General features: G+C 46.0%; 1 protein-coding gene and 1 long non-coding RNA gene across 3 annotated transcripts in view; one reads left to right on the top strand and one right to left on the bottom strand.

Annotated features, from left to right (window-relative positions):
- The window catches only part of LOC135808540 (uncharacterized), a 249,824-nt gene that overhangs the window by 207,215 nt on the left and 15,434 nt on the right, over positions 1-27,175 (top strand). Inside the window, exons 6-8 of one of the 2 annotated variants that reach the window (XM_065321744.1) lie at positions 12,682-12,953; positions 13,733-13,856; positions 25,562-25,669. In XM_065321744.1, the coding sequence (XP_065177816.1) occupies positions 12,682-12,953; positions 13,733-13,856; positions 25,562-25,669 (504 nt within the window). The remainder of the gene's footprint in view (positions 1-12,681; positions 12,954-13,732; positions 13,857-25,561; positions 25,670-27,175) is intronic. The other variant, XM_065321743.1, reaches the window with a different exon arrangement.
- LOC135810720 (uncharacterized) lies at positions 20,336-21,288 on the bottom strand. The gene is made up of 2 exons (XR_010552343.1): positions 21,115-21,288; positions 20,336-20,718 (listed from the first exon to the last, which is right to left on the bottom strand). It is a non-coding gene; the product is annotated as an uncharacterized LOC135810720 (long non-coding RNA).

Below are 27,175 nucleotides of genomic sequence, written 5' to 3'. Positions count from 1 at the left end.
CTAGACGCCCAGCGTCACCACACCGTAGCAAAGCGCTACACCCGGTCTGACGGGTTGATACCCCTTCAGACTGTAAACCTTCTTATCACAAGTCCTATAAGCAGAGATGCTGGCCCGAGGGGGCGAAAGCGGCCGGAGCATAACCCCTCCCTGGACTGCCCATCAAGTCCAGACCCTCCACTTATGCCAACTACCCGGGAGAGCTACGGGTCTGGTAGTGACGTGTCAAAGCCGATGGCCGCCCGTAGCTTTTCGAATTCGCAGCTAGGTGGAGTGGTGTGCGATAGGTGCGGAAGCACCCTGAGCCACGCCTACAACTTAAGTCGTCATTATCAGACGAAAAAATGCATCAAATTTTCCGCAGAACCAGGGGCTGCGCCTGCGGGAAAGCAACCAATAGCTGCCGCTGCAGCCAACAACCAAAACAGTTTGAAAGACTGTACTAGTAAAAAGCCATGTCCGCATTGCATGAAAAACATATTCAAATCTAACATGGCACGTCACCTTAAATCCTGTAAGGTTTACCTAAGTAAGGGAATTGACATTCCGCTCACCCCTAGCAATAGGAGTGGTAACACGGATGTTGCCAACCCAGTCAGCCCGCCTCCTGAGCACAGCGCTGACGGCAACATTGTCACAGCCGAGACGATGGAGCATTGCTCCCAGCAAGTTTTACATGCAAATGATGATAAACCGGATCAGGATCTGCCCAATAACAAACTGTACCTGCCAAGGTCTAGCCTTGCCTGGGCAAAAGCAGACCAACAACTTGAGCAACACATTAAGCGCCATTTTCCTCTGTCAAAAATCAAGAATGAGCACTGGCCTGCTCCCGCTCTGAAGAGCTTTTTAGCCTTCACTGCTTTTGCTCAACCCCAGGCATTGGCCCACAGTGGCATCCGCTTCCTTTTTCTTTTTCTTTTCTCCTTTTACTTTCTCCGTCACTGCCTAAAAAACAGTCGAGACGGTTTTTTACCCACCAGTTTTTAATGGTGCGAATTACTTTCCTTCTTCTTCTTCTTCTTCTTCTTCTTCTTCTTCTTCTTCTTCTTCTTCTTCTTCTTCTTCTTCTTCTTCTTCTTCTTCTTCTTCTTCTTCTTCTTCTTCTTCTTCTTCTTCTTCTTCTTCTTCTTCTTCTTCTTCTTCTTCTTCTTCTTCTTCTTCTTCTTCTTCTTCTTCTTCTTCTTCTTCTTCTTCTTCTTCTTCTTCTTCTTCTTCTTCTTCTTCTTCTTCTTCTTCTTCTTCTACTTCTTCTTCTTCACGAAGTCTCTTTTCACGTACATAGGCACGTAAGATCTCTAATTCAGAATCCATCTTCACCACACACCATCATCTTCATAGTGAAACATTATCCATCAATATATCTACTTTTATACCCACTCCTATCCGGGGATAATAGCAAAATACTCCTGAAAAAATAAATAAAAAATGAACAGAATAACGATTAACAATGACGATAAGTGTGCCTTATTCAACCCAAAGGTCAAAGGTCAAACCCTGGGAGGAGTCCCGGGGTCAGACCAAGCACGACCGACACAGTGTGCCTTATTTGGCCCAAAGGTCAAAGGTGAAAAATTATCCAGAACCCGCTCTTTACATACTACTAAATGCTGACCAGATCGAAGCCCAGGAGTTCATCCGTGTGATCAAGGATCTGAATGAGCGTATGATCTTTCGAAGAGACGGGGATACGGAAGCGACGACGAAATCTGTCCGCCTCTCAGTCATCGCGACGAGGATAACCCGTGTTGTTGTGCGTGTCGGCACGATCGACATTGATGATGAAGGTTATCATAAGAAGATGCCGGATGTCTTGTGCGATACTATAGCAAGCCGGAAGCGCAAGGCCGATGATGACCTGGATGAATCAATTGTCACGATTCAGGCTTCGGACACATCTCCTGTCATCGAAGTTTCGGAAAATGATCCGAAAAATTGAAATTACAAGTCAAAATACTGCAAAACTATGAGTTCTGATTAATATAAAATTGGAAAAAGTGAGATAACATTGACATTAGAAATAGTAATATTTTAGACATCAGAATGCAATATTATGATGTAGGGCAGGACATAACAACCACCCCTAAAAATCAAAATTAATGATACATGCGGAATTCCAAATCATGACACCATATTACCTTATTGTTTAGGGTAGAGCATAACACCCCAATACATATTTTCAATAATACCCCTTTTTTGAGGTAGGGGCACCCCCTGGCACATATGTTTATCCGCAAAAAAACCGGGCCAAAAATAATTTTCACCGCAAAAATGGGGTACTATTAGTACCCCATTTTTCAATAATACCCCTTTTTTGGGACCCGGGCGCCCCCTGGCACAGAACCCGCTCGTTACTTACTACTACGGAGCTTTAGCAAAAGCTTGATGTAGCGATGACGCATCGCGATCGCGGCTCCGAGAACTCCGCACCATTCACGCACCGTATCCGCAGAACAATTCACCCTTTCTGCGCTTCAGTTTTCCAGCCAGGTTGTCGCCTGAAAGGCGACCTCAGCCGTGGTTATTTATTTCGATCAACTACTTCTCGGCGATTTTTCTGTAATCTTGATTCGTGAACCGCCACATCGTGAACGACTGCGAGAGAGATCAGCAAACTGGACGGCGCGATGCTGGTGCTTTCTGCACGAGTTTCTGGATGACGAGTTCACTGAAATTCTGCGAAGGAAACAGCGACTGCGGTGATTTCAATCCGCCAGGAGGCACTCGAGAACGATCGCCCAGGAGTTGCTGGTACCCCGTGACAATTCTCCATCGCATTTGGGTGTTGATTTCAGCACCCGGCCTTCTCTGTGTTGCGCGAGAAGCAACAGGAGTTCTCTGACGACAAACTTTGGACGCGAAATGCGCGAGTCGACTAGGATTTTGAGGTGCTGCCTCCTTTGGAGTTAGAGCTATTTCCTCTTCAACATCACAAATCGACAACTGAAGGACAGTGTTATGTAGCTGGAAAGTTTATTCCGTCCTGAGATTATTTGAATTTATTTGCTTGACATTCGAACCGAAGCACACAGTCGGACCAAGTGTACTTGAAGTATCTACTTTTTATACCGACTCCCATCCGGGGCAATGATCAGGTACAACCATTGGGGTACAATCATGATGTCATACCCCCTTCACCACCTCCAACACCCGGAAAATCTTTTTTTTATATTATGATGTAGGGCAGGACATAACACCCACCCCTAAAAATCAAAATTAATGATACATGCGGAATTCCAAATCATGACACCATATTACCTTATTGTTTAGGGTAGAGCATAACACCCCAATACATATTTTCAATAATACCCCTTTTTTGAGGTAGGGGCACCCCTGGCACATATTTTTATCCGCAAAAAAACCGGGCCAAAAATAATTTATACCGCAAAAATGGGGTACTATTATTATTAGACACCATCTCATAGCATGTGACAAGCATAGCTAATGCAAGGACAGAATCCCCTGAGACAAGGGCGTTGAGCCAGCCACGGCAATAGTAAGCTAGGAAAATAAAGCAAATATGAATTAGAGCAGAAAATGAATGGAAAATTACAAAGAAAAAAGATTAACGGAAGTGAGCACTATCAAAATTCGTGCATCACCCAGGTATTCGAGAATGTTCTTCGATGATAATTATTGCGTCTAGTTCAGTTGTGATAGTAGATCTTTAAACTGACCAATAGAAGAACAAGTTTTCAGACCGTATGGTAATGATAACCAATGAGAGTAGCCGGAAAACAAAGGGGACTTTAGATACTGGGCTGACTTAACTAGAGGCAGGATGAGCGCGTTACGGGTTGAGCTTGTCGAAAACCAATTGTACTTCATCATGTGTGAAGGGATTTTATGAAGAAATATTTTATGAACCAGTGTACAGAGATGGTGCTTATGACGAACGGAGAGAGGAGAAGTGTGTGCAAGTCGATAAAGGGCATCCGAAGGAAAACATCGATCCTTGTTGTAAAGAATTTTAAGTATAAATCTATGGTGGACTTCTAATTGGTTCAGAGTTGTGTCAGAAAGGCCACACCAAGCGGTATCGCAATAGTCGAATATAGGGAGAATATAGCACTGATAAAATTATAGTTTACACTGGATGGGCAAATGAGTGCAATGTGGTTGTAGTACCCCTAATGCTGAACTGGTTCGCTTGCATACACAGTTGACATGTGCAGCCCAAGAGAGTTTGCAGTCAAACATCACACCTAGATGTTTGTGCTGAGTAACAACACGGATAGGCATAGACAGGTTGCCAAAGTCGCCTACGGAGATCCGTACCCGAGATGGCCCTGGAGACCACCGAGCTCGGAATCGATTTTTCGGGGCAAAGAGACACATGGATTGATGTGTTTGTGTGTTTTGTTTTGCTTGTGACATGACTTGTGTTTCCTTCCTTTTAGTGTATTGGTAGTTGTTTGTTGCTGCCGACTTCTACTAGTAGTGTAGTGTGGGTAGTCGCATGGATCTGCCGTTTGACTTTCTGAAACCTTTCAAAGGTTTGACGATTGGAACTATAAAGAGAATTTTTGGTAGTGGTAGAACGTTCAAGAGAGGGCAGAAGTTTGCAAAGGAGGGTTTTGTTCATGCTGTGACAATATCATTGTCTGAAGCGGATGATGATGCTGTAGTCAGTGCATTTTGTTGGGCAAGCCAGACGAAGGATAGAAAACACAAGGTGTTCCTGGCCATCAACTGCACTAACTTCGACCTGCTGCTTGGTTTCTTGGCATTGGCATTGGCTTTTTTGGGCTTAGACTTCGGACATTTTCTCAACAGTCTCTTTTCTGGAGCTTTCCTACACAAAGGATACGACTTGTGAGAGAAATATACCGGATATGGTTGTTCCTTGGATTTCTCCCCGTTGTGGAAATGCTTGTAGCACAAGCAAGTGTCCTTGGATGGCACCAGATCTTTTCTATTGATTCTTGTGAGCCAAATGGCTCGCACTGTCGGCTTACGAGGGAGAAAATGAAATTTGATCTTCTTTCCTTTCACTCTCCTTGTCGAGCAACCCACAGCACAACAGTGATCATTCTGACCCATCCCCGGTTGCTACAAATAACTGTACCAAAGGGAAGGAAACACACGTCTAAAGGTAAAAAGGAAAAACAACCTGTCGCTCTGCCCCGAAAAATCGATTCAAACATCAGTGTTCTCCAGAGCCACCTCGGGAACGGATCCCCGGAGGCGACTTTGGCAACCCGTCTATAGTCGAGTCAGGGAAGTATAATGGTTGATCAGGAGGGGATGAAGAAATATACATGGCTTCTGTCTTGTCTAAATTGGGCTGGAGTTTCCACGTTTGCATCCACATGACAGTGCTGTTGATGCGATGCTGCATGGTAAGGAGTAATTGTGCAGGGGAGGAATCAGAACAGATAAGGCCAGTGTCATCCGCATACAAACTAACATCGGGGACAACTGAAGGTAGGTCATTAACGTAAAGCAAGAATAACAAAGGACCCAGAATGGAACCTTGGGGCACTCCAGACGTTACAGGGAGGGGATCAGACAAGAAATAAGACAAGCGAACAGCCTGAGAACGAGCAGACAGATACGAGGATATCCAACGCAAGGCAGCATCCTCCACCCGGAAGGTGACCTCCAACTTGGCAAGTAAGCCACGATGCCAAACGGTGTCGAATGCCTTAGCCAAGTCGAAAAACACCATTCCCACATGCTCCCCACAGTTCCTCTTTGTCGCTATGTCTTGGACAAGTCGAGTCACCTGGTATTGAGTTGAGTCACCACGGCAGAATCCCGACTGAGCTGGTGAGAGAGCCGGAGCGATGTGCAGGTAGAGGGAATCGAATACAATACGCTCACAAAGTTTGGAAACTGTGCGCAGCAGAGAGATGGGGCGGTAGTTTGCCGGGCAAGCACGGGAGCCTTTATTCTTGTAAAGCGGTGTCACGATGGCGGATTTCCAATCCTGTGAGGCTGTGGGAATGTACCAGTTCGAAATGACATATTAAAAATAATGGCGAGAGGATAGGCTATTGATGGTGCAAGAGACTGCAGCACTTCATTCGGGATCCCATCTGAGCCGGGAGACTTTCCACATTTCAGGCGCTTCAGATATTTCCGAACTTGAAACGTAGTGACAGTGATTGTACGGAATGGAACAGATATGAAAGGTGACTGGGACAAAGGGGGAATGCGCCACGAAGGATCATCAGGTAGCCCAAATGAGGTGAACTGAGTGTTCAGAACATCAGCTATGCTCTTGGGGGACGTGGCGACCGTACCGTCGGATGCTATCATCGTTTGGGGCATGACACGGCCGGAAATGTGCCGCTGTGCTCGCACAAACTGAAAGAGTGTAGGTCGATTCGGCGACGTTAGTGATGCTTGGATGGAGCGTATATATTGACGATGTGCTTGCCGAGACAGGTGCTTTACAGCATTCCTTTGTCGGTTATAAGCTGCATGATTTACTGCTGTCGGATATTTTTTGTACACACTATATAGATCACGCTTGCGTTTTACAGCAGACCTGAGCTCAGCAGTAACCCATGGTGGAAATTGCATGCGGGGTCGTGGAGATGTCACAGTGTGGGTGGCTCCGAATGAGGTGAGGTGACGACGGAAGGCGGACTGGAGCTCACAATCAAAGTGATGAAGTGCGTCATTAACATCAGTGTACGAGTTCAGAGAGGACCAGTTGTAGCCAGCTAAATCAGCGTTGATTAATTGCCAAAGGTGCGAAGGCACTTGTTTGAAGCGATACAGTGAAGAGGGAGGACCAGTGGAAGAGTTGGGGAAGTAGTTCGAAATAGGGGCGTAACATAAAGTGCAAACAATCTGTATATGGTCAGACATACCCAAGGGAGGTGCTTGATCAATTGAGCGCACGAGGCGTGGTCGGTTGGTGATCACCAAGTCCAGACACGAAACAGAGCCATTAGGCGAGGAATGAGTGGGGAAGTCAACCATCTGGTGGAGCCCAAGAGCAGAAAATACTGTGCTAAGGAGATCACCAGCCTTCGAGGTAGAATCGGTGGGACACCAGCTTGAGTTGTGGGCGTTGAAATCGCCAGTCACTAACAGATCATAAGAATCTAAACAGACTGACTGTAATGCCTCAACAAACATGTCACAAAAGTACGACAATTGCATTGTGCTCTGTGAGGGTGGTCGATACATGCAGCATAGTAAGATGGGATTCTGAGATTGAGTAGAGGGGGAGCCAAGTTCAAGCCACACAGACTCGCAGCCAGGGCGTTGAAGGTCGGCACGAGGGGAGACGTACGGAAAGGAGTCCGAACGGACAAGTACGGCAACACCCCCATACCCACGGCTACAATGCGCTGACCGATTGTCTTCCGGATTAGTACCCCATTTTTCAATAATACCCCTTTTTTGGGACCCGGGCGCCCCCTGCGCCAGAACCCGCTCGTTGCTTACTACTAAGCACCACCAGCCAATTAGGACATGGCTGTGTCATGAGTATTGAACGTTTTCGTTCCCTTCTCAAAATACTACAGGGATTGATGGAAATAGAATAGGAGACGACAACTATAAGGAAAAGAAGTTCAGAGATACATCACTGCAATTTTGTGTAGAAGTGAAACAAAGGAAAAAAATGTTTTAAAAGAGTCAAAACCAACATGCAAAACCACTAGGTGACAAACACGTAGTGATAAGAAAAAGGAAAAAAGAGGGAAACGTCAAGAGATCAAGGGATCTATTTCACACCTTCACGACGAACAATGCCAAACACCTGCAAAGACAACACATTCCCCTTCTGAACACAAAGCTCAGGGGCTAACTTACGTATGTACAAAGCTTCCAACATGGCAAGATGTAACAGAGACCTACCTACCACGTGACAAACAGAGAAAACCGTATCAGAATACCACTAACGACAACTAGCACTGCCCAACAAATGTTACTTTATTGCCGATGTTCTTGCTCTTGTTTACCATGCCCATCGGATATGTTCCCCTCCACTGTTAAAGGGGAAGTATACCCTAAAATCAAATTTTCACCAGTTGTAGTCTTCTGGGTGCTGAGTCGAATGGTCTTGGTCCGAGGAAGCTGCGACGCTCCCTTCCTACTTGAATCCCAATCGAACTCGCGCACTTCCACCGAAACTGGGTGACTGCCCCCTACTAGATGGGGATTTGTATGCAAAATGTCACTAAAAGCGCCATTTCGTTCTTATAAAAGCACGGATGACCGCGATTGGCCCATATGTTGTAGTCTTTTGGACGCTGAGTCGACTGGTTTTGGTCCGAAAAGGCTGCGATGCAGCGTTCCTGTTTTATTCCCAATCGAACATGGTTGAACAAGCGGTCACGTGCTCCTGGGTGCCCAAATCACCTGGTCACCACGCCAGCAGGCGACAACTTTCACACCAAGGTTCAACTCGAGTTGAACTCGAGTGACAGGACTGCACCCAAAAAAGGTCAAACAGGCTAGTAAGTTGTACCCTGCAGGCACGGTGACCAGCTGACTGGTGTACGCAGGAGCACGTGACCGCTTCTTCAACCATGTTCGATTGGGAATAAAGGAGGAACGCTGCATCGCAGCCTTTTCGGACCAAAACCAGTCGACTCAGCGTCCAAAAGACTACAACATATGGGCCAATGGCGGTCATCCGTGCTTTTATAAGAACGAAATGGCGCTTTTAGTGACATTTTGCATACAAATCCCGATCTAGTAGGGCGCAGTCACCCAGTTTCGGTGGAAGTGTCGAGAGTGCGTGGTGGGCATGGGAGTCATGCATCACACAAGCCATTGCCAGCTGCTTAGCGTACAGACGAGTTTCATCTCGAAGACAGCAAACCAAGCCTTGGTTCACCCCGCATCTGCATCACCTTCATCGCCAGATGCAGCGCCTTTTCCGTGCCGCCAAGCGCCACCAAACAGTAGCATACTGGTTAACCTACAAGGCCCAGAGGAATGCATATCAGAACCATTTAAGAAATGCCAAGACCCTGTACTTCAAGCGCCTCAGTGAGACTATTCACGATGAGCAAGATGCCCACCTTTGGTGGAAGAAAGCCAAGACACTTGCCAACATCTCCTGTAAGAAAGATAAAGTTCCTGACCTAACGTGTGAAGGCTACACGGCACAGAGCGAACCAGAGAAAGCAGAAATACTCGCGAAGGTATTTGAGCGCCAGTGCACTCCTGCTCACGGTACAGGTCCAATACCAGCACCAGCCGATGACTGTCCGAATGAATTGTTCTCTCTGCCAGTCTTGGCCGAATCCTCAGTGTACCGGGTGTTCCGAAGGCTCCCGCAGCATAAGGCAACAGGCGGGAACATCTCGAACAGGATCCTCCGAGAGATCGCACCATGTATAACGTCCTCTGTTACCAACCTGTTTAACGCTAGCCTCACCTTAGGTGAGTTTCCTAGTGCCTGGAAACTGGGAACAGTAATCCCCATATTTAAAAATAAAGGTAACCCGTGTGATCCCTCCAACTACCGCCCTATAACCCTACTCCCAGCTATTGCGAAAGCACTAGACAAGATTGTCGCCACCAAATTCGGTCACTATCTCGAGGTCAACAACATCATTGTCCCGGAACAGTTCGGCTTTGTCCGTGATCGCTCCACAGTTGACCAGCTGATACAGCTCACTACTAAGATCGCCTCGACCATGGATAAACGCATCCCTTACGATGCTGCATTTCTCGATTTTGCAAAGGCCTTCGATAAAGTGCCGCATGGCGTGCTTCTCCAGCAACTCGGGACTATCTGCGATGCTCCGGCTACGAGTTGGTTTAAGAACTACCTCGATACGCGTACATTCAGCGTCCGCGTCCAACACCATCTGTCCTCCCCACGTCCCGTCAAGTCTGGAGTACCCCAGGGTTCCCACCTCGGGCCATTGCTTTTCCTGGTACATATCAACAGTCTACCCAGTGCCTCGAAACGCAACCAGCACGCTGATGTTTACCTGTTCGCGGATGACACCGCCGTCGGCCAAGCACGAACCAAAGGTACCAGCCCAATGGAGACTGCCCTGCAGGACACATTTGCCTGGGCCGACCGAGTAGGCGGAACCTTCAACCCATCGAAAACCGTTGTTATCTCATTCGCTGAGGAAGGAGCTGCAGAGACCATCCGCGGTATCCAGCCGTCAACCAGTCACCGTCACCTGGGAGTGTTGTTGAGTGAAACACTTAGCTTCCAGGAGCATATTGAACAGACAATAAGCAAGTTTAGACAGCGCTGCGTTCTTCTGTGCCATATGGCTGACCGTTTAACAGGAGACATCGTCAGGAAGCTGTACCTTACGTATGTCCGCCCCACAGCAGAATACGCCGCCCCAGTATGGGAGTCCTCCCTCTCTGCTGCACAGCGGCTCACCCTTGAACGGCTGCAAGCCAGAGTAGCTCGCACAGTCATGCGGCTTGAGAGATGCCCTTGCCCATCAGACGAGCCCAAGTCATCATTGTTTAAACAGCTGGGGTGGCCAAGTCTATCCTGGCGCAGGAAGATCGCCTGCCTTATGGAATTCTTCCATTTGGTCACCACCCAACCAGAACTTTTTGAAGCAGCGGGATACTGCCCCACGCGTAGTCGCCGCCGCCAACTCGCATTCACTCTGCCACGGGTTGGGAAACACGCCGGGAGGTCATTTCTCTTCCGCACCGGTACTGTCTGGAATGCCTTGCCCGCAGACCTGAGAGCCACAGCCTCGCAGTCCCTGTTTCACAGTCACATTTGCACGCACTTCTCTGACACCAAACACAATGCCACCCCTCACTGACATGCCTCTGTCCTCCTTCTTTGAGCGTTGCGCTTATTCTTATTAATTTTTGTGTTTCTGTTTCGGTACATTTCGTATTTCAAGGCATACCCCGAGGCTATAGGTATCATTGAGTAAAGGACTAGTAAAGTGACTATTCTGGAACATTCAGCATAATTGTATTTCTCTTGCTAGGCTGTTCATTACGAATCATTAGCCCTCCACTGTCTGCTATCTCAACCCTACAGCCTCCCATTATAATGGAACTCCCTTTAATTTAGACTACGTCTTTGGGAAATCCTCAAATATAATAATAATAATAAAATAAAAAAAGTGCGCGAGTTCGATTGGGAATAAAGGAGGAAGGGAGTGTCTCAGCTTCCTCGGACCAAGACCATTCGACTCAGCACCCAAAAGACTACAACTGGTGAAAATTTGATTTTAGGGTATACTTCCCCTTTAAGGGGCAGCCTGGTCGTAAAATCCCTGAAAAATCGAATTTGTTAATAATTCATATCGAGTGCTACATCAGTTGAAAGAGCTTGAATAGCTGCAAAATCTCTGAAAATTTTGTCTCGATCTGACCAGCCGTTCGAGAGTTATGGCGGAAAATGTGCACTTGCAAGGAAAGATTTTTTTGTTGCACGCTGTCATTTTTTGGCAGCACTGTATTTGAGTCTGAGCAGACCGTGCGCAACTTGTCGTATCATGGAAACACGCGAAAGTGTGCAGAAGAATGCAGAAGTCCAAAAATCACGTTTTTTAGCCATGTATTGGGCTGCACGGCGGCGGGCGAAGGACTTTTGCCAGCAACCTCGTGACGTTGCAGATATGTGGCTTGAATATTGTAGTTGATGTTGATTTAGTGACTTTGGCAAGTTTGAGTCGTGTCAGGAAGTCAGGTAGGATTCAGTACTAGGCAGTAGTGGAACGTGAGTGGTAGTATTTGCCGATTTTTGCTGGTATACTGGATTCGGTTTGCAGCGCTGTGGAAATGGCTTGCTGTGGAGGTCCCAGCACTGGATGTTGTATCAAAGGTACGACCTCGTAGCACGCCCTAAACCTAAAAAAATACAAAAATTGACTTGGGTCTGTGGGAGCCTGTGAGAGAACGCCCACTCGTGCCATTGTGACAGATTCCAGGGCCACGTTGAGGGGCCCTATCCCTACACCCATGACTGCTTCTGGACTTTTTTTAGGTTTGGATCTCGCGCACGGACAGAATGAGCAAGAAAATGTGAAAAAATTATAAATGCATTTGTTTGGGTCCTGGGTCGCTCGCACACCGTGGCAATATGCCGGAATTTTTAAATCATGTCCAGAGGGCCAGCATAGTGGCAGGAGTGTGTGGTGAAATTTTCACTCAAATCCATTGAGAGACACCAAAGTTATGGTCAACTGAATGGAAATTTATGACCAGGCTGCTACCTTAATTAAACGAGGAATTAAAGCGACTCTTATCGATAATGACAGAGAATGGCTATCCTAAGACATTTTTAGTGAAGCTCGTCAACCAAACCCCGACCATGGAAAAGACGATCACTTTTGGACCGAAGAGATGCCCCGTGGTATTACGTTTGCCATGGGTTGGTGCCGGCTCCCCGCGCGTCGAGAAGGGGGTGCGGAATATTGTTTGTTCGTCTTATCCATATCCGTGTGTCAAATTGTATGTCATCTTTGGGATGACCCGTGCGTTTAGCGTGAAGAAGGACGTTCTACCTACCCTAAGCAAAAGTAATTTTTACATAATTATTTCTTTCACTGCCGAAAATCGGTACGTAGGTACTTTGAACAGAAGGGAATGAAAACGTTCAAGACTTATGACACATGTCATAATTGGCTAGTGGTGCTTCTTGCGTAGATGCATATGTAGATAATACAATAATAAATTTTGTTTGTACTATTTTCTGCCTCTGTCCTAGTTTCAGACCAGATATTGACTATTGTTTGTATTTCTGATTGTGATGCACAGGTCAGTTTCTTGCTTTCCAACAACTACTGTGCCGAGTGAACAATAATACATCTGGTACTGCAACCACTCCACAGCTCTGCCCAACATCACCACAATCATCTGTTAGATGTAGCATGACATACTATTACAACCTTCATGGGATCTATGCTGGAGGACTCCATGTTGGCACCCAGTTTAGGACTATTGATTTTTTTACTGGAGACCAAGGCCATGGTCGGAATTGGACAAAATCTACCATACAGGCAGACTTCCCATCAGGGACACCAATTGAGGTTAGTTTGCAAGCTGGGCCTTTGCGCAGCAGGGGTAATGTAGTACATGGCTGAACAATGACTGTAAGCCATGTACAATGTATGTGCCATAATTATGTCTTTGCCCTTCATTTGAACACCGCTACTTTCCTGGCTATTTCAGATGCGAAATGACGGTAATTGTGTATTGCTCCCTAGGTGGGAGCTTGTGCTATTCCTGCGGACTTGAATTCTCACTTGACTGACTCACGACTGCCATCCAGAGCACACAAGAAGTCCATCGAACCTTCCACTCGGCAAACCTGCAAGAAAGCACCACTCTCTGCTTAATACACAGTGTTTCGGGGAATTCACCCCTCATCAGTTGAGCTTGAGTAGAATGATGCAAAGGGGGAGGAAGATTGTGTCTGAAGAGCACCACTTATATAGTGCTCGCCAAGCACAAACATCACCAGGGATACAAACTTTACAGAGACGCTCCGTTTCCAGCGCGACAAACACCTCGTTTTTTTACAAACTAGCACGCCGGGAGCCCCAAGTCATAAAATATTCATTGGTCTGAGGGACTGATGCAAAGGGGAAAAGGTCTGAAGAAAAATTGACTGTCACCACCAGAACTCGAACCTCTGAGTCTCGCGGGTCAGCCATCTTCAGACAGTGACACTCAGAGTTACTGCAGAAACGCTTTGTTTCGTTCTCTTTATGTGTATACGACTCTCCACCTGGGTGCATTGAGCACTCTATCGTGCTGCTGCAACTCTCCCTGAGTATTACTACTGTCCCTCTATATTCCTATGCAGTTTGTATTCAACTTCACGTGCAACCCAAACCCTGTAATGGATCCTCTGGTGTTTTCGCAAGTTACGCAAGGGATTGTCGCTATAGACGACATCACCGTCGTATGCGACTGTTCCGGACAACAAGGTGTAGTGAATTCTACTGATTGTGTATGTGCATAATTGTATGGCTATGGGGTGATCATAGGGGCGTTAATCAGGAGAAAACAAAAATCATGAATGAGAGCAGATCGTCTCGCTTACGTCACAAGCGATGTGAGCAAGAGACCCTGGAGGACATGTTTAACATTAAGCTCCTCATCTTTGTCCGTCCTTGTCTGTTCTTCCGAGCTAGCTCCCTCTTCACCAGCTTCTTCGTGAGAGTTACTAGTGACCGCACTCGGGGAGCAGCACATCACCTTGTTCGAGTACCATTTTGGCCCGGTCCTGCGGGTCGAGCGACCATGCAGTTCATCGGCACAGTTCTGTGGAACCAGCTCCCGCCTGATCTCCGTTCCGAGCCCAGCCACCTTCAGTCTGTTGTATTGCCTAAATCATAAAAGTGCATACCTTGCAAAGCAATAAGCCATACTGTTTGTGTTACGTCACTACATATTCGTCACAAGAGTACACATATTATGACTTAGTCTATTAGTAGGATATCTGGAGCATGCGTGGAGCGGGTCATGAATATTTTCCCTTTCCTTGTAATAATGAACGTTTTGTAAATCTACTGCTTGTCCATTGTGTTCGGACTGAGACTTTATCAACATGGATACATAACAAATGGCAACGAAGATGAAATGGATTATTTATTTTAGTGTATAATTGCTGTTAGTGTAGTGCTAGCAAGTTAGTTGTTCAAGACAACATGCCCAAGTCAAGCTTGGAACCGTTCGATGGCGGCGATTTCGCAGAGTATCTAGAACGTTTAGAGTTTTTCTTACTGGCCAATCAGATTGGCATCGTGGCTTCCAGCGCTACTAAAGATGAGAAGTTAGCTGCAGCGAAACGCCGCGCGGCATACTTAGTGTCTATGCTCTCAAAGGATGTGTACGCCACCTTTAAGTCTCTATGTCTGCCGAATAAACCATCGAGCCTGACTTTCAAGGAAATGTCAGATATACTTACAAATTATTACAACGTCAGAGCGAACAAAACAACTGCATTGTACCAGTTCCGGCAGTGTGTCCAATCTGATGGGGAATGTGTAGTAGACTACTCTCACCGTCTGAAACGAGCAGCAGTGGAGTGTGAGTTTTGCGACTATCGCGATCAGGCTCTACAAGACCAGTTCATCGCTGGATTACGAGATATAGAAATAAAGCATAGCCAGCAATCACATGTCACCACGTACATTGAAAATCAACATAATTTTGCGAATCGACCTTTCTTTCAAGATCACTTTTCAACGAGGACGAAGCAAAGTCGGCCGAACGAAGCCTAGAGGAAGAAAATCACCCTCTCCACTTCACCATCACGATACTGACATAGATACGAGATGAAACAACTAAAAAATCCACAAGAAAACTGTACGGCCATCATCGCGCTGACTTTGGTCTGACTTTGGTCTGAGAATTTCTATCACGATCAAAAATGTATGAGGAGCACTCAAAAATAAGCCACAGACGTACCTTTATCGCTCTCTACTCCATTTTCAAGACACAAAAGTCGACTCTCCACTTTCAAACCAGGAACCAGACATACCAGTGGTCCTTTTCAGCTGCTCCACGAGCGCAGGAAAGGTTCACCAAGGGGCGCAGAGCAGCATCCATTCCAGAAAAAGAGCTAAAATACGAGTGAGACTGCATGCCTGAGTACATGAGTACATGTATAAGTACATGCAGAAAATAGTCAATTTCAGCGTTTCTGCTCCAAACAGCAACTAGCTTCGACTAGAAACAAAGATTACACCAAAGGATCAAACAACAACCATTTTCTGCAGTTTTTTTGCAGATGGCTTCCTTGTGCTTGGCCCAGCACGCCAAAAATCACACCTCGGAGGAGTACAAAAATTACAACTCTCAGATGTCCTCGATTGCTGGCCATGAAAAAAGTTCTGACGTCTGCCCCTGATGCGATAACCGATTTCGGGTCAATCGTAGACCTGGCTGAGCCCCAGGAGTCCGCGGCCTGATTTGCAAGAGAACTGGCACCGACAACAAGTTCAAGCGCTGCTGAATCAACGGTCCACACAGTATTCCAATGTAGTAGACCAGCCAAACAACCTGCGAAGAGCACATGCAAGTCCTCCAAGTGTTGCTACGGCTGGGGGTCGCATGTACATTTAGCGGACAAATGTCTACACAAATCATCGAAATGTGGACTTCGCTGGCCACTTTTGTTTTGTGTAAATTGAAGATGGATGATGCGCAACACACTTTAAAACAATTCTCAGTATACAGTTGGGCATGACGCTGGTAGTCGTGGTAGCATGATGTTAATGCCAGCCAGCTCATGTGTGAAGATGGGCGGCCATCCATCAATGCCGTATAAGACCAAAGAGAAGGCCCAACTGAGAGACAGATACAACCACAGCCATGTTGCATCAAAAGGACACATAGCCAGCAATCGCATGTCATCACGTACATTGAAAATCAACATAATTTTTCGAATCGACCTTTTTTTCAGGATCACTTTTCAACGAGGACGAAGCAAAGTCGGCCGAACGAAGCCTAGAGGGAGAAAATCACCCTCTCCACTTCACCATCACGATACTGACATAGATACGAGATGAAACAACTAAAAAATCCACAAGAAAACTGTACGACCATCATCGCGCTGACTTTGGTCTGACTTTGGTCTGAGAATTTCTATCACGATCAAAAATGTACGAGGAGCACTCAAAAATAAGCAACAGACGTACCTCTATCGCTCTCTACTCCTTTTTCAAGGCACAAAAGTCGACTCTCCACTTTCAAACCAGGAACCAGACATACCAGTGGTCCTTTTCAGCTGCTCCACGAGCGCAGGAAATGTTCACCAAGGGGCGCAGAGCAGCATCCATTCCAGGAAAAGAGCTAAAATACGAGTGAGACTGCATGCCTGAGTACATGAGTACATGTATGAGTACATGCAGAAAATAGTCAATTTCAGCGTTTCTGCTCCAAACAGCAACTAGCTTCGACTAGAAACAAAGATTACACCAAAGGATCAAACAACAACCATTTTCTGCAGTTTTTTTGCAGATGGCTTCCTTGTGCTTGGCCCAGCACGCCAAAAATCACACCTCGGAGGAGTACAAAAATTACAACTCTCAGATGTCCTCGATTGCTGGCCATGAAGAACAGCTATGCCATAGCTAGCTGTTTATGTTCTTTTGTTATGAAATCACAACAGTGTAGCCTGTCATATTCCCTTCCGAGAGAAATCCAGGGAGGGAGGGAGAGAGGGAGAGAGAGACGGACAGAGAGACAGACAGACAGACAGACAGAGAGGGAGAGAGGGAGAGAAAGAGAAAGAGAGAGAGAGAGAGATTAAAAGTTACATATATTGTATATAGAATGGCTTGTCATGGGAAATGTCTTCAGTGAATGTGCGTCAGATCTCGTCATTACTGTAACTCCTACTTGATTCCCTGGCTAGGTGCTGCTATGCTAGGCTAAGCTAGGCTATGCCACGCTCAGTGGTTTGTTTGAATTATTTGAGTGCACGCACGGTGTATTTGTTTGTGTTTAGTTTTAATTGACGTCATGAGGTACTATTTTGGCTACCCGGACTGTACCAGTTGTACTCAGTCGCGATCGAGTATCGATCTGGCGACATTTTCGGCGCATGTGCTGTGACAGTCCGTTTTACCGGTGTTTCTTTTTTTACTTCTTCTTCTCTCTTGCTTCAACACAGTCATGTAATTACTGTAAAACCGGAAAGTCTAACGACCAAAAAGTTTAACGTTTTTGTAATTTTGGCATGATTACGTGCAGAAAAGTTTAACGATGGCTACCTGGCTGCCCATCTGTATGCGCATCTTTACACAGACATCAAAACGTAAGACTTTGTGCCTCGTTAGACTTTCCGGTTTTACAGTATTTCTTTCGTGTCCTTTTTTATCTTACATATCCTCTGTAATCGTTCGTACCATGTAAATAAATACTGGTCGGTCTCAGTTCCTGGAACTTTTGAGTGTAAGATACACAACATTTTGGCGACCACGCCAGGATCCGAGACCCATGGAGCAAATCGAAGCAAATCTGATCGCGAACGGCTAAGCGTATGGCTACACTAGAGAAAGCCTGCGTGAATATGTAGAGGAGCGGATCCAGAAGCACGAGGAGAGAGAGCGGACGCAGAGAGAGAGAGCGCGACACTCGAGCAGAGGAGAGAGAAGAGAGAAGACACAATGCGGAGCTGCGGCAGAGGGTCGCAGAGTTAGAGGAGCGAATCACACAGTCCAGACCATCTAGAGACGTCAGTAGCATCCTGGATAGGAGTGCCATCACGAGGAAGCCAGCCATAAAGATGCCTAAGTTCGATGGTAAGCAAACGGTAGAGTCCTACCTTGAATTATTCGAGGATGTGGCGGCACAGAACCAGTACCTAATAAGATTACGCGTTGCTGTTGCTGGCAGCAAGCTGGAGAGCGCATGCTATGGATGCAGCACGTTTGCGGACGCCAAGCGTGAGCTGCTAACTGCACATGGAAAGACCGCCGACAAGGCCTGGCAGGCGTTGGTGTCCATGGTGCAAAAGAGCGATGAGAGTTTTTACCAGTTTGTAGTACGAACAACAAGAGAAGCAGAGAAATGGGCAAAACTCGCAATGCCCGAGACATCGACCCGCAGTGGGTTCAGCCAGATGGACGTGACGGGACTGTTTGCGTCCATAGCAGTGTCTGCTCCAGAGCCGGGTGAGCCGGGTAATCGACCCGGTTGTGCGGCGCTTGGACCCGGTTGAAAATATAGTACCGGGTCACCTGTGACCTGGTTGGTACTTTACACGTTCGAACTTTGAAAGGACTGACTACATGGCTTGTATATGTGTGACAGATCATGCAGAGGCGCGCGTCGAAGTGAAAGTAGTCAGTAACCGGTGTGTGCACGTGCTCAGTTCGAGCTTGATCGTTGAGGTGTTGTTTTTGGAAATGGAGCCTCCAACGAAGAGGCGAATCCACAGGCCCTGCTTCCAGGACTCTTGGAAAACAGGTCGTCCATGGCTTGTCTACGACATGGAGACAAAAAAGATGACCTGCTCCTGGTGCGACGCACTTCCGTGGCAAAGTTGTCAGCTGTGGCCACGAGGGGAATGCCTGGATAACCGCCGGCGGCGCGAGATTGAAGGTGGGTTAACCGGCTCGTACTACAACGATATTGTTGGACTCCGCAGATGCCGAAAACTAATTTTTTTTCGTCAGCGAAGAGTGACAACAGCTGCATCAACAAGGGCGGAGCTGAGTTAAAGGGGAACTCCGGTCCAAAATCACCCCCATTTTTTTATTGCGGAATCCATTAGAGTATGTCGTAAGTGGTAGAATGGCGAAAACCGGAAGCTTCTACGACAAGGATAACATACCTAAATTACCAATTGCAATTTTCCATATTTGGCACGAGGGGGCCCCCTCCCACCCTGTGACGTAAAACGTTCTCAGCCCGGTCCACTCGGATGAAATTTTCAAATAATTGAAGCAAGAATGAAAAGTCCTTGGCCATTGTTGAAGTGCTTGTTGTTCTGTGCCATGCCCGATTTATTGTCACGACTCGCTGCTGCGTCTCTGGATGCAACAATGTCACGAAGAAAGAGGCGCCTGCGGGCTGTCGTAGCATGGCTTTCCTCTGGCTGACGCGAACCTGACGACAGCTTGGCTATGGAGAGTATGTTGGAAGGATTTTTCTCCGACGAAAAATAATCGTGTCTGCACTGAGCATTTCACTGAGATGTGCTATGAAAGAGATTTCCAACAAGAGTTTGCACAAAGCATTGGTGGCTATAAGCAGAAGCAGCAGCGACGCTTGAAGCCAGGGTCTCTGCCATCCTGAAACTTGGCGGTGCATGTCATACTAATAGTTAGTAGCTCCTCTACCTCTGCTGCCAGCAAAAGCAGACCATCTTCGATTTACTTCCAGGAACGTGAGCACGATGAGGTAAGTGAACGGCATGATTTTGTGCCGTCCAGAACGTAGCTCTAAACGACTACAGTCCTACTCAAAAGTCCTCTACTCAAAATCCTAGTCAGTGAAGTCGAGAATTGATGTAATGTACATGGAACGTTATCATGTGTGTTATTTCGGTTCTCTTTATCTGTAAGTTTCCATTGCGTTACTTTCCGGTTGCAGCTACACTGCCACAAATACAAGGTACCGTATGATTTGTAGTCTGGAAATTTTCCATGCTGTCATACTGAAGTGGGCACAAAAACGTGTCCACTTTTCGTACAATACATGCATGAGAGCACGGGTACAGTCGGCATGTCTGTCCCACAATGCCAATATAGGGAGAGCACACGCCAAAACCAAGGAGGGTGTGCTCAGGTACAGGCTGGAATACACCAAGAGCACAAAGTGGCCAAGAAGCTGCACGACAATGTCCTGCAACTTCTTGAAGGACCTGTTGAACGATGTGCATACAACCATTCTCGGCATTCGCAACGGCACACGGCACCGGCACAACCCCATGCTCCCGAACACAGTACAGTCTTGTGCCATTGTATCTGTCAACTTTACCAGATTGTTCATGCAGCTGCATTGGTGCAAAGCATGCGCCCACCCGAAAACACAAATATTGCCCGAGTCAAGAATAGTTATAAATCGTGTCTGTCAACTGTTTTCTACATTCTGCATGCACATGTACCAATGATTATGTGAACGTCAACCAGGCCAAGAAGCATTATCATCATCATCATCATCATCATCATGTCCAACTGCTTCCTCAAAGCCCCAGTGCGCATCTGCATTGGCTTCTGGTACAGCTGCTTTATCTTCGATACCACGCAAGACGGTATCACACGCCGCTGCTTGCGTCCAAAGTATCCATGGGTGAACCATGTGTATTGTCTATACGCCACATGTCTCCAAATCCTGCACAAAACAGTTGGAGAGATGTAGATACACATACCACGAGTGTCTTCATGATTGTGTAAAAGTAAATAGTTTCAGTGTAAATAGTTTCGGATTCGAATTAATATTTCTATGGGCTACTATACTAAAGACACTTTGGCCTTTTTTCAAATTTACATCACTTTTACACACAGTTGAAACACTTGCAGTGCTAGGAATAGTATGAATGAAAGACATCGTTGTACCAGTATAATTATATTGGCATGGGTGCAATAGAACTTCATGATTGTGTGATGGAAGTTGGTGAATTTGAATACTGTACACAAAATCATTGCACAACACTTCCCATCTACTTTGTACCGGTACATGAAACATGGAAAGAAAGGAAACAATGAAAGCGATTCAGTGAATCCTCACCTGTTTGACCACGGTCCACACCTTGCCCGAAATTCTTCGAAGGAAAGCAATGCCACCTCGAGCACTGATTTTTGCAGGCAAACAACAGCAAACTCTGAGTGCTGCGTGACGCACTGCAGCCCTTCCTGCTCGCCGCGTTTACTGAAAGCTGCAGGAACTTCCCAGCAACAAGTCGACTCGACCTCGCTCCACATCATGCTGCATTGTCCGCAACGGCATCAAGCAGTGCTTCTCACGCGAGCACTTGCGACCAAAGCGTTCTCTTCACGTTCATCTGTTTTGTAGTCTCAGAAATATTACTTGTAGACAGTTTCGCAGACGCTGATGCGCGCTTCGGCTCGAACCTAAAAAGGCCTCGGTGTTGTTGAATCCGAAGTGGCGTCCACCACCACACCTCCCGTGGTCTCCTCTTCCTCCAACATGATGATCGAATGAATACTAGTACAAGGGTTATTGATTGAAGAAGAAACAGTGAATACCTTTTTCAAAATTTCTGCAGGTCTACCATTTGAATAAAAAAATTTGGAGGTCACTGAGAACGTTTTACGTCACAGGGTGGGAGGGGGCCCCCTCGTGCCAAATATGGAAAATTGCAATTGGTAATTTAGGTATGTTATCCTTGTCGTAGAAGCTTCCGGTTTTCGCCATTCTACCACTTACGACATACTTTAATGGATTGCGCAATAAAAACTGGGGGTGATTTTGGACCGGAGTTCCCCTTTAAAGCATGTGACTCAGCTGGTGAGACAGTGCCAGGTACATGTGTACCCGGCTGGTGAGACAGTGCCAGGTACATGTGTACCCGGCTCCGACGTTCAACAAATCAGACGTTCAGCATTTACCCCAACCAAGGACCATGCCATTTGCTCTTTCCACTTCCTGAAGATGGGTGCGATGCTTCCTGGTGACTCCCCTATCTCTCGTAACATCTTCTGAAGCCAGGTGGGACGACAGGTGGTGGAGATTGACGAATAAAATAATGTCGTAGTTTTGAAAGTTGGCTGAAAATGTCTCAGGAAAGATGGCGAATACCAAGTATCTCCTCCTTGAAGAACCATTTCCTAAGCACAGTCAGCCTACGGATATGCAGGAGAAGGCCGATAAACAGTTCATGGAGGGAGAGAGAGAGAGAGAGAGAGAGAGAGAGAGAGAGAGAGAGAAAGAGAGGGGTGTGTGCCTACATCAAATTTTGTTTGTTTGCTCGTGTACTCGTGCACGTTTTAAGGCGATTTAAATTTCCTTTTCAGCGACAGTTCAGTTGCAGAGTACAGGATTGCCGACTGACCCAGGTGGTTAGCTCACTGTGTTGTGTGACCAAGCCTAGGTATTGTGCTTGATTCACGTAATGTATTGGACTCCCCCATGTCAATTACATGTATGTTCGGTGTAAACGTTCCAGCGCCTCTCTGGGTATGATTTTCTCTCACTGCTACTTTCTCCCAACCTCTTGCAAACCTCTTTTCTGTTCTTTATATCTTCGCCCTCTTTTTCGACTACGCTGACGTTTCTTGGGCTGGCTTATCAGCAACAAATGGAACACTCCTGGAAACGCATCGCAAAGAAATTCAAAAGCTCCTCTTCCGCCTACCGTGCATGACCCCTTCCACTGACCTCTATGCTGTCGCCCAGCCCATTGCTGGATAGATGGAGCATCCACCTACTCAAACTTACCCACCTGGTGGTTAAGTATTCAAAATAGGTCACTCTACTTTTCTATCTGTTCACCAATGGTCAATCCTTTCTAATTTTGTGTAAGATTTTATCTGATCAAATCCTATCTATTGGTGCCTAATGTTCTGCAAGGATGTTAGAAAATGAACTACTCGACTTCAAATCGGTCAGTTATACTCCATGTTTTCGGTTTTTCAACAGGATTCTTTTTCCCGCAGCTCTATTATGTAGAATACCAGTATTCAGGTACCTTCGGTGACTTCTTTCACCTGTGATTTTCTCTTCCTCTCCCCATTACTATTATTATTAACTTTGTCATGTTGCTCACATGTATAAAAGGAGGCGCCATCGCCTGTTTGTGTTGCGACTAAAAATTCAACAACGATTCCAAAAAATGTCACGAGTTTTGACCCAGGGATGAATTTTCTGTCATATTTTTGCATAGCAGTTTCTGCTATACGAAATCACAGTTGTGGAGCAGTCTTTGACTTTGATTAGCATTTTTCTTTGAAGGTTGGGTGTTTACCACATTGTCCTTCTGGAGAGTGATGCCTGAAAGCCCGTTTGCAAAAAACCCCGACTGAAGCATACATGTGCATGCAGATTGAGAGTGCCTGCACCACATACACTGCACTGTATGCATGTTACTTGACAGCGCAGGCTAGGCATGGATAGCCTGTATGTATTGCAATTTTGTGCGAGTCACGGTGACTTTTTAGTAGCAGTAGATCTATCATGCATCGCAAACTGCGATGTGGTACAGGACAAATTAATCCCTGTGACCATCTGTCCATCAACGTAAAAGAGTTCAGTAGGATGTTGACGTTTCGGTTTGTCATAATTCGTCTTCGCTTAGCTTCCCCTTTCTATGTTTATTACATAAATGTGAGCCTCCCAAGTTGGGTAGTCTGTTGCTTTGCATCGTCGAGTTGTAGCAAGGCCGGTATGTCCAATAGTCTTACTAGTTTCGTCATCATCCAGTAACGTTCGGCATTCTTTGTTGCCGTGGGACGTAGCTCGTGCTCTTCTTCGTTGCGCTTTCCTTCCCCTCTTGGACCTTTCCGAACCTGAGCCTTCCAGGTTGGAAGGTTGTTGGTTTGCACCTTCGAGAAGTGTTAGAGCTAGGTGTCAGGTCGCCGAATGTCTCAGTACTCCTTGTCAGTTTTGTGCCATTTTGTCGCACTCGCTGACTGTATAAGATCTGGTTACATTGATGGACAGTTACTGTCAGTTAGTCATAACTCGTAACATTTTTGTCCAACTCCTTTTTCATCATAATTTAACTGGCTCACCATCCGAGTTGAACTTAACAATCCAGCAACACCTGATTGAACTAACAGCCAAATTGCTTTATTCGCCTCTGTGTTTTTTTTGCCTTCTCGGCATGGCTTATTCTTCGTTATGCCACTCAGCCTACATCATGCCTCATAGATTTTAACGTCCAGCTTGCAGCACTTCTATAGTCCCCTTCTAGTTACCTTTTCTTTATCTTTTCTCCCTCCTTTCTTTTATTTATAATTCTTTACGTTCCTCAGCCGTGGTTGGCTTTCACCCACCCACTCCTCTTTGTATTTGTATTTTGTATGTATGGATTCTCCACAGGCCTTAGCCTAAATCGAGGGAGTCTCCTTACCTCTTTTATTGGCAATTACATGCTATGGGAAAAATGTGTTGGAGACTGCCACCCTCCAGCCATCTCTCTATGCAAGGTATATCGACGATACAATTTTAATTTAGATCCATGGGTGAGCTGCTCTACGGGTATTCATTGGCCACTGAAATAGCCAGCACCCTATTATCAAGTTCACTTACGAAAGCAGTGAAAATCGACCGGTTCCATTTCTTGATGTTCGCTTTGAGCTTACCCCTTATGGCACAATTACACACCGCCTGTACAGGAAGTTCATTCCCAAGTACCTCGCTCCGTCAAGTATGCGGTCGAGACATAAAGGAAGTGTGAGCATGACTAAAGTAGGATTTATGCTACAGTTCAAGCTGACGGAACACGTGCAGCGCTACACTGTAACCGGGTACCACGTGGAAGCAAACAGAAATAGAGGAGACACGGGATAGCAGACATGAACTCAGGGTCAACCTGATAAGCGTGTAACGTGAAGCATGCAGTATATGGAGACAAGAGAAAGACACAGAGCTCAGTACGTACTTACCGAGTACTACACACTAAACTCGTACATGTGAATGTCACGACAGTACTTTTCACGCAGTGCTTTCCATGATTATGTTGGATTTTTGCACAGTACGACTTGTACTACTCCCGAGTAGATCTACTGCGCAAATAGCGATTCTACGGGTGCAAGAAATTTCGTAATTTGGCCCAAATCCACAATTTTCTGCAAATAATTCCGCGAATTTCTGGCAAGTTCCACATCTCTCCGCACTTTTCGCCGCATTTTTCATTGTTTTCTGGCGCAATTTCTTGCGCAAGTTTTCGAGAATTTTTTCCGCAAATTCCCACAGAGACATGATTTCCTTCCCTCATTGGACCTTTCCTAACCCGAGCGTTCCAACTCCGAAGGCTATAGGTTTGTGCCAAAGAGACTAGGTGTCTTGTCCGGTTGAATGTCTCAGTACTCCCTGTGCATTTTGAGCCTTTTTAGCACACTCTCTGACTGTATATGATCTGGTTACTATGGTGGACGGTTAATCATAGCTCATGCATTTTTGTCCTTCCTCTTATCCATGATTTCTTTTCTCTCCAAGCGCTTTTTCTTGAAAAACCTGAAAACCAGTTTGCTTCTTATATTGAAATGCACAGCTGCTTCATCTGCACCAACTGTGTCGTCAGGCATATTGGAACATAGCACCGCTACTTCCTACCAAAGCAGTTCAACAGAAAACAATGCACCATTGACCACATCACCAGGTAACAGTATTATAATTTGTATGCATTATATGCATGTACATGCACATACAGAACTAAGGGCAAACATTGAAAAAACTAACGTTGAGCAATCAAGTAGTGCTACCAACGACACATAAGGGTTGCTAAGAAAATTAATGTGATGAAGAAAGAAGGCTAGCAAACAACGTTGCACTCTAACATGCCAAAGTGTAGAAGAAAACATGATGTTGACGCTTACAAGTATAACCGTAATGCAACAATGTGTTCTTTCTGTTTGCGCAAATCAGGCTTCTGCATACAAATTTGAGCAGCTTCAAGGACTTCAACTGGATAATAATACTGTATTATCTCTAGTACAATCCCAGTCTCTATTATAAGCGCAATCCAAAAGTGCTTCGAAGATATACAAGCGCAGTCTCCAACATAAGCGCAGGGCTTATAATGGAAAACTGCATGGATCATGTCCATGCATGTTTGACATCACAAAGTGTCACACACCCACATGTTGTGGCACAAGTCTGTGAGCCCTGAGGTAAAAGGAACAGACTCAGTGTACCAGGAAGTACAAAACTGCATTCCCAATACCTGGTGGGAAGCTTTGCGCTACTTATGTAATAAAAATGATGACCAATGTACATGTAACAGATGGTCTAAAAATTATGAGCCCAGTCTCTAGTAGAAGCATAGTCTCCAATATGAGCTCAGGGTCCGGACTGGTCAAACTATATAAGTCCGGGGCTTATAATGGAGATAATGTAATAAGTACCTACATTTCGAACAAGTTGCATGTTGCGGTCGAGACATAAAGGAAGTGTGAGCATGACTAAAGTACGATTTATGCTACAGTTCAAGCTGACGGAACATGTGCAGCGCTACACTGTAACCGGGTACCACGTGGAAGCAAACAGAAATAGAGGAGACACGGGATAGCAGACATGAACTCAGGGTCAACCTGATAAGCGTGTAACGTGAAGCATGCAGTATATGGAGACAAGAGAAAGACACAGAGCTCAGTACGTACTTACCGAGTACTACACACTAAACTCGTACATGTGAATGTCACGACAGTACTTTTCACGCAGTGCTTTCCATGATTATGTTGGATTTTTGCACAGTACGACTTGTACTACTCCCGAGTAGATCTACTGCGCAAATAGCGATTCTACGGGTGCAAGAAATTTCGTAATTTGGCCCAAATCCACAATTTTCTGCAAATAATTCCGCGAATTTCTGGCAAGTTCCACATCTCTCCGCACTTTTCGCCGCATTTTTCATTGTTTTCTGGCGCAATTTCTTGCGCAAGTTTTCGAGAATTTTTTCCGCAAATTCCCACAGAGACATGATTTCCTTCCCTCATTGGACCTTTCCTAACCCGAGCGTTCCAACTCCGAAGGCTATAGGTTTGTGCCAAAGAGACTAGGTGTCTTGTCCGGTTGAATGTCTCAGTACTCCCTGTGCATTTTGAGCCTTTTTAGCACACTCTCTGACTGTATATGATCTGGTTACTATGGTGGACGGTTAATCATA

The sequence above is a fragment of the Sycon ciliatum genome, chromosome 2 (genome assembly GCF_964019385.1).
Source record: "Sycon ciliatum chromosome 2, ocSycCili1.1, whole genome shotgun sequence".
In the NCBI taxonomy this organism is placed as follows: domain Eukaryota; kingdom Metazoa; phylum Porifera; class Calcarea; order Leucosolenida; family Sycettidae; genus Sycon; species Sycon ciliatum.
The sequence above is the reverse complement of the archived record's forward strand: the minus strand, read 5'-3'. Positions and strand labels throughout refer to the sequence as shown.